Source organism: Belonocnema kinseyi, chromosome 2 (assembly GCF_010883055.1).
Source record: "Belonocnema kinseyi isolate 2016_QV_RU_SX_M_011 chromosome 2, B_treatae_v1, whole genome shotgun sequence".
NCBI classification, from domain to species: domain Eukaryota; kingdom Metazoa; phylum Arthropoda; class Insecta; order Hymenoptera; family Cynipidae; genus Belonocnema; species Belonocnema kinseyi.
The window spans coordinates 68687556-68698595 of NC_046658.1; the positions used below are offsets into that span (position 1 = coordinate 68687556).

At 29.4% G+C, this 11040-nt stretch overlaps 2 protein-coding genes across 4 annotated transcripts; both read right to left on the reverse strand.

The window, feature by feature from the left end:
- Window positions 1-548: 548 nt before the first annotated feature.
- Window positions 549-7761, reverse strand: LOC117167251 (protein lin-7 homolog C). Its single transcript, XM_033352052.1, has 5 exons — window positions 7591-7761; window positions 7176-7217; window positions 5559-5671; window positions 5212-5457; window positions 549-845 (listed from the first exon to the last, which is right to left on the reverse strand). The coding sequence occupies exons 1-5, from the start codon at window positions 7625-7627 to the stop codon at window positions 687-689; spliced, it is 597 nt and encodes a 198-aa protein (XP_033207943.1). The 5' UTR covers window positions 7628-7761; the 3' UTR covers window positions 549-686.
- Window positions 7762-8060: 299 nt separating this feature from the next.
- LOC117167976 (gastrula zinc finger protein XlCGF57.1-like) lies at window positions 8061-11037 on the reverse strand. 3 transcript variants are annotated; one of them, XM_033353253.1, is made up of 4 exons: window positions 10710-11037; window positions 10548-10604; window positions 10321-10461; window positions 8061-10191 (listed from the first exon to the last, which is right to left on the reverse strand). In XM_033353253.1, the coding sequence occupies exons 2-4, from the start codon at window positions 10572-10574 to the stop codon at window positions 8635-8637; spliced, it is 1725 nt and encodes a 574-aa protein (XP_033209144.1). In that variant the 5' UTR covers window positions 10575-10604; window positions 10710-11037; the 3' UTR covers window positions 8061-8634. The 3 variants fall into 3 exon arrangements, with proteins under 3 accessions (XP_033209144.1, XP_033209145.1, XP_033209146.1); XM_033353254.1 differs by having other exon boundaries at window positions 10705-11037; XM_033353255.1 differs by having other exon boundaries at window positions 10548-10620; window positions 10705-11037.
- Between the last annotated feature and the right edge of the window lie 3 nt (window positions 11038-11040).

The window sequence follows — 11040 nt, forward strand, 5'->3', positions numbered from 1 at the left end:
CCGAAATATTTGAGCGAAAGCTGAAAAGGACATTTTTGAGGCCGCCATTTTGTAAATAAAAACAAAGAAAATTTTTTTTTTTTTATTAGTTCAACCTCTATACTTTACACTGTAAAAAATTTGGAAGGAACACATTAATTTTTACTATTAAATAAAATTCTTTGAAAAATAGTTTAATTAGTTTGAAAAATTAATTTTCGAAAAAATAGTTAAACCCTCATTAAAAATAATGATTTTTTAAAAAAGATCAATTTTCTGCTCAAAAAGACAAATTTTCAACGAAAGACGAGAATTTTGCATAAATTAGTTGAATTTTCCAGCCAAAAAGACGAACTGACTACAAACCAGTCCAATTTTCAAAACCAAAAAGATGAATTCTCAACGAAATCTGTAAAACTCGATATTTCAACCGAAAACGTAACGTTCTTAAATTTATTTCCACTTGCACCCCCCAACCTGTTAAAACCGTTAGTTTTTTTGTACGGAAGGGATTTTAATTAAGATTACTGAATTTAAATGGAGTGATTCAAATTAAATATAAACCGGACCTGGTAGTAAATGATTTATTGTAACAGTACATGAAGAAACTTATAAATAATTATTATGCAATTCCTGGATCTTGAGACGAGTGCTACTGTAAATGCCGTGGATTTTTGTTTAAAGAGCTAGAAAAATTCGCCAAATGCTTATTGCATGTGCTGACGTCTACGAGCAGCTCTTTGTTTGTCAAAACGCAGTTCCATTTCTTCTAAAACTCGTGGCGTGTAGCGAACTACCAGCTTTACAGAGTTTTGAGCTTGCTTTAAAAGTTCGACTGCTTTTTCGTGGTTCTCACCCTCAACGCACTACAAATTATAATTCAGTTTTTCGTAAATAATAAAAAATTTAACACCCTCAAAAATAATACGGCTAGCTTCGATTAAGTTCAACCCAAAAGTACATCTTATTGTTCAAAACGTTTGTTTTTAGTTCATTATGTAAAGAATACGCTCAATAAAATTATTTTATTAAGGTTCCTAAACTTCATAGTAGAGAAAAACTGGCTCTTATCTCTAAAATTGGAGAAATATCATTTTTACCGATTGAACATCTCATTTTTCTCGAAAATAAAGCAAAATAGGAATAGCAATTCATAGTTTAAAATTTGTCCTCTTCCCAAAATCTATAAATAAGGTACCCTTACCAGATGTAGATCTTGTGTATTTTAACCAGCCCCCTGCCTTGACCATGTATGTGTATAGTAGTGTTCTTACGATCTTGAGGGGAAATCTCAAACTAATTCAACAGATGGCGCCACAAAAAGTAGATCTAACTGCATTAGGAAAAAGCAAAAATAATTACAAACTTAATGCTGTTTGCAAAGAAACAAGAAAAAGTATATATGAAAAAATAAGATTAACTATTACTAATTATTTAAAAAAGAAAAAGTCATGAAAATGTGTAGTTTATTGAATTTTGAGAGCAGTTCGAACTTCATATTTGCATGAATTATTTTGCTGATATTATTGATTTTATTATTTGTTCTAATTAAACAAAATTATTTATTGTTGAAATTATTAATGTAGCTAATAAAAAAATTAATAGAATTCCATAATTTATTTCTTGGTTAATCTTGAAAGCTTTTTTCTCGCTGCATTCAGCCCCTAATAGTTTTATTTAAAAATTTAAATTTAAAGGAGATTTTTAATGCAATAGTTAATTATATTATTGCAAACCTCATTTCTAAAATAAACAGACTATAAGCTATTAAACTCTATAAACAAACGTACTATACTCATGGCGCACAGTTGGAGGAAATGCATTTTTTTCATTCAAAAATGTCCAGAGCCTTCAATTTTCATGCGATTTTGAATTAAAGTTCATTAAATTCTGAAGAGCTTGTCGCTTCGAAATTTTGTCTCCTCTATTTTCTTATTAATAACTTTTCCACTTAAAGTATGGAAAAACTAAAATTTTGTACATAACAATTTTGTACGCTTTAATAACTTATCAGCAAAACTTTATATTGTCTTAAATAAGTGTTTAGGGGCTCATAGGATACAAATAATTGGTTTATTATTCCATTTATTTGTTATAAACCAATTTTATGAAAAAATTAGCAGATAGCCTTATTATCGGTAAAAAAATTTGGTTTTGCTAAAATTGCTTCACATTAATATAGGAATCACATTTAATAAAAAAAATAATTTAAAAGTTTATAATAACCACTGTGATAAACGATTTTTGTGGAAAAATATTAAAATTTGAGATTTTTCCAATTATAATTTCCTTCAATGGCCAGAACGACTTCAGGTATTCCTTCAAATAATAAATATTTAATAATATTTGATAAAATATAACAATTAAAATTGTTGTAAACAAATTTGATAAACAAATTAATAATTTTGGCCCTTTCACATAGAACATTTTTTTTGCATTGAAAATTTTTTAAGCTTTGTGACGAATGACTTCTAGTCACAAAAATATTAGAAAAAGTTAACAATAACCATTTTTATTAACAATTCTTGTGACAAAATATTCAATCTTTAGGTTTTATCAAATTTAAATTTTTGTTGATTGTCAAGTCGGTGGGTTATTGTCAAAAGGTTTTGTATTGAGTGCATCTTAGCATGCAGTGTTATGATTCATTTTCAATCTATTACGATTGAAAACACGACTTTTTCCAAGTGAAACTGCCAACATTGGAAATTGTTTATATAAATTGTTTATAAACATATAAGTTGTTATATTATACTAAATATTATCAAAGATACATTTTTTATGAGCATCCGTAGCCATAGTACAGATTAAAGAAGATAAAATATTATCAAAGATACAGTTTTTTATGAGCATCCGTAGCCATAGTACCGATTAAAGAAGATAAAATTTTTGATAAAACCTTACATTTGAATTGATTGAATTGATTGAATATTATTGAATATTAATTAATTCAAGAAATACCTGAGGTCGTTGTAGCGATGGAAGAAAATTATAATTTGAAAAATCTTAAATTCTAACATTTTTCAAATTATATTTGTTATTAAATCTCATTCCTACATTAATGGGAAACACTTTTAGCAACAACAAGAAATTACCGAAAATAAGACTTTTGTCAATTTGTTTATAACAAATAAATGAAATAATAAACAAATTTTTTGTATTTTATGAGTCCCTAAATATTCATTTAAGACGATATAAAGTTTTTCTTATCAGTTATTAAAGCGTAAAAAAATGTTATGTACAAAATTTCAGTTTTTCCATACTTTGAAAGAAAAAATGATTAATAAACAAATAGAGGATAAAAAAAGTTCGGAGCGGCAAGCTGAACGAAACAAGTGAATTTCCTCCCACTGTGCGTCATGAGTACGGTACGTTTTTTTATAGAGTTTAATAGTTTATAGTCTATTCATTTTAGAAATGGGGTTTGCAATAATATAATTAACTATTTAAGGGCATGTGACACAGCTAAATACCTATATTACCGACCACACTTTTTCAGTTCACTGAATTTTTTTTTGAACCTGAGAACTTTTTTTGCAAATAAAATATCGAGCTGAAACTTTGGGAAATGTATTAGAGTACAATAAAGTACGTTTAGGTACTGCATTTTGGTAGGAACTTCACTGAAAATTATTTCATCTTTTTTCTGAACCTCCACATTTTTTGTACGTTCGAACTTTTTTTATACATAAAATATCGGTATCAAACTTTGAGAAATGCAAGAGCCAAAAGAAAACTACGTTTAAGTACAAAGCTTAATAATAAAAGATGTAAAAAAAATATATTTCAACAATCAATTCCAACGGCATCAGCCGGTAACGTTTTACACGAAAATACGATACCTGGCGGCCACTAGGGGTTGAATGCAGCGAGAAAAAAGCTTTCAAGATTAAGCAACAAATAAATTACTGAACCTTATAAATGTATATATTATGTTCGGTTCAATTTAAATAAGTATATACATTATATTAAATAATATTAAATCCATTTTCTCATTTATTAGTCTTGTAATTGACTTTTTACCAAATTATTCCCTCAAAAATTTTAATTACAATTACTATTACTTTAAAAAAATATTTTCTTCAAAACTTGAAATTGTTAAGATTTTAAAGGTGCAAAGATTCTTTAGTGTGCAACTTAAGTTGCTTTCTTACATATTTGAATTAGTATTATATTTATATTGGATATACGTCATATATTTTTTATTAATTCTTCTGTTCATGTATATGTTTTAAATATTTTTGTCATTGAGGTCTTTAATATTATTAATTTTTTCATTAGCTACATTAATAATTAAGTTTTTTGAACTTTAACAATTAATAAAATCAATAATATGAGCAAATAAATCATAGAAATAAAAAGTTCGAACTGTTTTCAAAATGTATCTCGAAATTCAATTTTATTCATATTGAACTAGATATTTTCAAGACATCTCTTTTTTTTAATAATTAATAATAATTATTCTTTTTTTTTCATATTTTTCTTCTGTTTATTTGCAAATAGCATCAAGTTTTTAATTATTTTTGCTTTTTATTTGCAATTGAATGCAAAAGACAGACCTACTTTTTATGGCGCCATCTGTTCGATTAGTTTGACCGACAATTCCCCTCCGGATCGTAAGAAAGCAGAAAAGTGAGGGGGGGGGGGGTGCATGGGGCTGATTCAAAACAAAAATGCTTTTTAAAAAAGTATGTAAAATACATTAAAGCGACTAAAATAGCTTGATGAACATCAAAAGTTTATTCCTATTTTTGTTATTGATACTAAACTAATAAAAAGTTAAAAAAAAATAAACTCTTGAAGTTCGTCAAAAAAATGCTGCTTAAGTCGCTTTAATATATTTTTCATACTTTTTAAACGAATTTTTGTTAAAATACACAAGATCTACATCTGGTAAGGGTAAATTTTTTTATGTTCCTTTTTTTCAAAAAAAAAAAAAAAAAAAACTATTTTAGTTGATTTTTATCGATTTTTTTAAAAAACAAAATATATACCTGAAAAGGGTAACATTTAATAGACTTTCGAGAAAAATAAGATTTTTGTTAAATATGGAAAAATCTTTCATCTTAAAAACGCATAGTACGATTTTTTTCTTTCTTGGATACAAATAACCCGGGATATCCCCGAAGAACGCACAAATGAAAAACTGGAAGTGCAAGTACTTTGGGTTGAACTTAATGGACGCTATCCGTGATAATCTGAATAATAGTACGGTATAAATAAAAAACTAACCACTCCATTGACCGAAAGTAATTGATCTCCTCGTTTCAAACCTCCATGACGATCAGCAACGCCACCAGGAATAATTCTAGATATATAAATGGGAGAGTTTTGTTCTTTTCCTCCCATTACATTGAACCCAAGACCTTCTTCTGTTTTTGGTAATTCTACTACACGAGGATGAGCATGACCTTCACTAGCTGCAAAAGCTGCGACTGTAGCTTTTGCTGTTGCCGATGCTCGTACATCTTGAGATCCCTTGAAAAAAATAGATGTTACAAAATGTACACTTCCAAAATTAAAAACTGAAAATCATTTATTGTTATCTGAAAATTAAATGTATAAATATTATAAAATACCTGAATATCTACAGTTTCATATACATGTTCGTAAACCTCGCGAACTGCGTTCAGAAAATCACTTTGAAGTACTTTTTGCAATGCTGCCAATTTTGTAGCAGGTATTTCGCCACCTGAAAATAACATGTTAATTTTGTGTTAATTTTTCCTGTAAATGAATGCTAATTTCCGTTCATTTTTTCAATATTTGACAGTAGAATTTTCAATCAGATAATTACATTCTCAACAAAAAAGAATAATTTTTAACTAAGAGGATTCATTTTCTACTGAAAAAGGCAAATTCTTTACAAACTACGTACATTTTTAACCATAAAGTTGCATCTTTAACCAAGATTATTTTTCGTGCCAAAAAATACGATTTAAAAAAAATACATATATTTATACCCAGAAAATAGTTAAATTTTCATTAAAAAAATTAATTTTCAATCTTAAAAAACGAATCCTCCACAGACCCGTTAAATGTTCTACCAAACAATGTATCGAATGCATGGAACAAACCTTTATTACTGTTATCTTTGTAATTAATAACAGAAACCATCATTTTATTATGTCATTAAATAGTTCTTAACAAATAAAAAATATTTTTCTAATACACTTATATGGAAAAAATTAGTTTTTACAAAGATACTAGGAAAATAGGGTCCATTTTTTCCCTTCAGTAATCAACGAAGTGAAGTTAGCTGGTGATTGAAGTGAAAATACCTAATAGTTAAATTTTAAGGTAATAAAACTAGTTTTTGAGCCAAAAAATACATTTGATCAAATAGTTGAATTTTCAACCAATAAGCCTAATTTTCTACCAAAAAATACGAATGTTCATCGAACTACACAAATTTGTTAGCAAACAGTTGAGTTTGTAAACCGAAAAAATCAATTTTTAATCCAAAATGGAATAAATCAATTTTCAATAGCAAAAAGAAACGAATCTTCTACAAAACAGATGAATTTTCTACCAAAATGTTGATACGAAAGACAATTTTTCTGTACAAAACAGTTGAATTTTTCATCCGAAAATATGAAACTTCCACAAAAAAGTTGTTTTTCAATCAATCACTTAAATTTTAAGTTAAAGCATTTATTTTTATCGTAAAAAAAGAAGTTTCAATTAAGTTGTTCAGTTTTTAAACAGCGATTTTTCTACTAAAATTATGAATCTGAAAAAAAAGAATTTATAAGTAGTTCAAATTTCAACCAACAAATTTAATTTTCAACCTAAAAAGATGAATTTTCAATAAATAACATAATAGATCATATTACATCAAAAAAAGATTCTAATTTAAAATAAAACATCATTGAATTTAACAAAAACGACGAATTTTCAACAAAATACATACATTTTTAACCAAATAGTTGAATTTTTAAGTTAAAAGATTAATTTTCTACCAAAAAATACGAATTCTCAAACAAATTTTAAAATTTTTAGTCTAAATGAAATATAACATTTTTTACCAAACATGGAATAGTCAATGTTAATTTTCAAAAAATATTATGCATCTTCAAAAAAAAAGAATTATTAATGAAGTATTGAAGAAAATTCACAATGGTCCATTCCGGAAAATTGTCTGGATACGCTCTTTTTATGAAGAGAGGATATAAATAAAAAAATGTTATTTTTACCTTTCTGCAATTTATCCAGTAGTTCAATCGATCTTTTGACGTCTGCAAAAAATAAGACATTCACGTTTTGAGTATCCTTTACTTTGCTGATGATTTTTGGTCAACATGTAATATATTTTTGAAAGATACTGAAAGTTTTGAAAGGTCCTATTCGAGTTAAAAATCGAATATATTCTTTTCGGTAACAAATAGAGCGCAAATCAACAAAAATCTAATTTAAAGTTGGGAATCTACATATAGGTTATTTCTGTTTTTTAATTTATGACTCAATAGCATTTTATCGGGTTCTACGTTCAAGCGTATTTGTTTTCATGTTAAAAATAACAAACTTTTAATAGAAACAGAGATTGATCGCTCAGGAAAGGGTATTAAATGACAGTTTCGGGCGTAACAAAAACATTCATTTTCAGCTTACCTCTTGCTAGTGTGAGAGGTTCTCCTACTGTTGCCATGTTCTAGGAATCCAGCAAGAGCAATTCTTCAAATCAATTTCGCTTTTCCTGCGAGAGAAAAAGATTTTTCCTTTAATTTTTGCTTTCTTTTCTCTTTTGACAGCCACGCACATATAAATAGTTGATACACAGTAGTTCAAATTCTTTCCGCAAGGCGGGCAAACGAGGCTTCCATTTCCGCGAAATTCAAATATAAATTTAACAAAACGAAAAACAAAAAATTCAATTTAAAAATTAAAAAGCTTCTGAATTTGCAATTTCAAACCACGTGATATTTTTTTGAAACACTAAAATCTGTAGTGTGTTGAAATTACCCTTTTAAGGCTCAATTGATTTAAATATTTAGATTAGAGAAGTTAAAACAATTTATAATTTTGTTTTCTTATCAGAATTTCATAAAATCTTATTCTAGTTCACAAAAATAAAACACTGATTAGAGACTCGATTAATGTTTTATTTACATCGATAGTTGTATGCTCAGGTAAAAAAAGTTACACATTCTCATATAAGTCGTTACACCTAAACGGCAAAAATTTCATTTGAACAAAAAACCTAGAACATTTAATAATGTATGAGACCCTTATATAATTGATTATTTTAGACAAAAAAAATCATAATACAATACGTTTATCACTGAAAAATTCATGAGTTTTGCAAAACATTTCATTTCAAATTAAAGCTAAACAAATTGATCAATTAAAATGATCATTCAAAAATGAAAATCATCTGCTTCTAATTAGACAAAATTCTGCAATACAATCCGAAAAAACAGAAACTCAAATCCTAACTTACCTGATCTCTAATTTGTAAACCTCTTAAGCCCCAAATAATTCTCTGGACGTTTCTGTTTATATTTCATATTTTTCTCTCGTTGTAAATAACATACAAAATAGATTACAGAAAAATAGAAAACCAGCTCTTCAAAGCTACATCGATCTCTAAATTCTAACCTCGCGACTCAAATCTAAACATTCAATTCTCCCTTCAACATTTATGGAAGCAACATTTCATGAACTATGCAAATTAGCAATATGATTGTTCAAAGCCGACCTGTGCGTGAATTTCTTCAAACAAATCGGACAACAGTCATTCAATGTATCCCCAGCATGTGTCAGTAAATGCTTTTTCAGCGCAAACCTATCTCTAAAAATCTGATTACAGGTGCTACATTCATACGAAGACTCGCCCTCATGTGTTAAAATATGACTGTTCAATGTCGTCTTCTGGGTGAAAGTTTTTTCGCACACGTAGCACTCGAAAGGTCGATCGCCCATGTGAGTCAGCATGTGCTTTTTCAGCATCGTCTTCTCCTTGAACGACTTTTGGCAAATATGACAAACGTGTCTCTTGTCTCCAGTGTGAATAAGCATATGGGAATTCAGTCTTGTCTTTTCTCTAAAAGCCATATTGCAATGTTCACAAGCGAAAGGTTTCTCTCCCGTGTGAATCAGGGTATGTCTATTTAAATCCGACTTCCTCGTAAAAATCTTTTCGCAAATTGTACAATCATACTGGCCCCCAGTGTGAGAAAGCATATGACTATTTAAATCAGATTTTCTCGCACAAGCTTTGTGACAAATTTGACACTCGTGAGGTTTTTCGCCAGTGTGTACCAGCATGTGTGAATTCAGTTTCGCCTTTTCTCGAAAGGTCATTAGACATTCTTTACATTCGTGAGGTCTCTCTCCTGTATGGACCATCGAGTGCCTTATCAACTCGGATTTTCTTTTGTAAGTCTTCTCGCAAATATTACAAGCATGAGGTTTTTCTTCACTGTGAGCGAGCATGTGATTATTCAAAGCATTCTTCTGGGCGAAAGCTCTATCACACATCGAACACTTAAATTGTTTGCTCCCAGTGTGAGAAGTCATGTGGAGATTTAATTTCCCCTTTTGTCTGAAAGAGGCAAAACAAACGTCGCATTTGTAGATCTTTTCTTCAGTGTGAATCAGCATGTGACGATTTAAAATCCCCTTTTCCCTGAAGGAAGCCTCGCAAATATCACAGGAAAAAGGCTTTCCTTCTATGGTATTTTGGCTCAGAGTAGAATTCAACTCCTCCTGGTAGATTTCTTCTTGGATTTCTGAGTTGAATTTCTTCCCAAGTTCGTTTTCAAATTCTTTCTCGAGACAATGAGCCTGCATATGATTGCGAAGATTTAATTTATAGGGAAATTTTTTCTCACAGATGTTGCACTCGAAGAGATTCATTCCCATGTGGGTTAGCATGTGGGTATAGAGAGTCGAAGTATCGAGGAAATTTTCTTCACAGACTTCGCAACGATTTCCGCTGCAGTGGAGTTTCAGATGAGTTACCATGGAGTCGTTGTTGAGAAACCATTTTTTACAGATGGCACATTGGACTTTGCAGAACTTTTGCTGCTGAGGACTGGCTTGGAGAAATTGTGGTTTTTCGAGGATGTCTTCTTGGATTACAGAGCCGAACCCGACGTTTATTAGACATCTTTGGAGGGATCCATCTTCCTTATCACAGAGATTCACGTTTGTGATTTGAGTCACCCAATTCTGATGAGTACTCGTCTCTCCTTCCAGTTCCAATTTAACCTGTTCACAATAAAATAATGAAATGTATATGGGATTTTAAATGAAAGTTTCTGGCCGATTTTGGAGACAGCGACTTTGGTTAGAGATTTGGATTCTTTACATAGGTAGATAAAGGATGAAGAAAATCACCATTTCATCAGAGAAGTCCATTTCATGATTCCCGATCGATAATAGCGCCTTTTCAAATGTGGCCGAGCAAATGTCCTCCATGAAGCCAGAATCCGATTTTCCAGTACCCTCTTTGAGCAAAACACTCACAATATTTTCATCCTTAAAGTAATTTTCATATTAAGAAGCTGAAGGTCCTATAGAAACCATATCGTGCTGGATTTGTCATGTAAATTTTGTACGTTTACCATTTTGTCCATGAATTTGTCTCGCATCTTAAAACCCTCTTAAATTTCTTCATCAACCTAAAATCCCAAGTTTCTTAAAGGATTAAATATTCAAAAGCAATAACAATCATAAATTTGAAAACAAATGGATAAAGTTATAAAAGAACAAAAATATAACCTTACTTTCGACCCTCATCTTCGGATTTTTCCCTCTCTGATTTGTTGACATTACGAATTCTATTTTCTTTGTTAAAAAATCTTTATAGAAATATCGAAGACAGGAACGAACTCAATTTGTCAACATTTTACTTTGGAATTTTGCACTTTACTTTTTCAGAGGTTATGAAAGAAAATTAATTTATTACAAATTTGAATAGGAACTTTCACAAACAACCAAATACGTAATAAAAAGAAGTTTGCACTTTTCTAAATTATTAAAAAGTCCAAAAATGTGCCAAAATTTTCTCTAAAATGTAAAAAAAAATTAATATGTTTCATTTCTTTTCGTGAATGT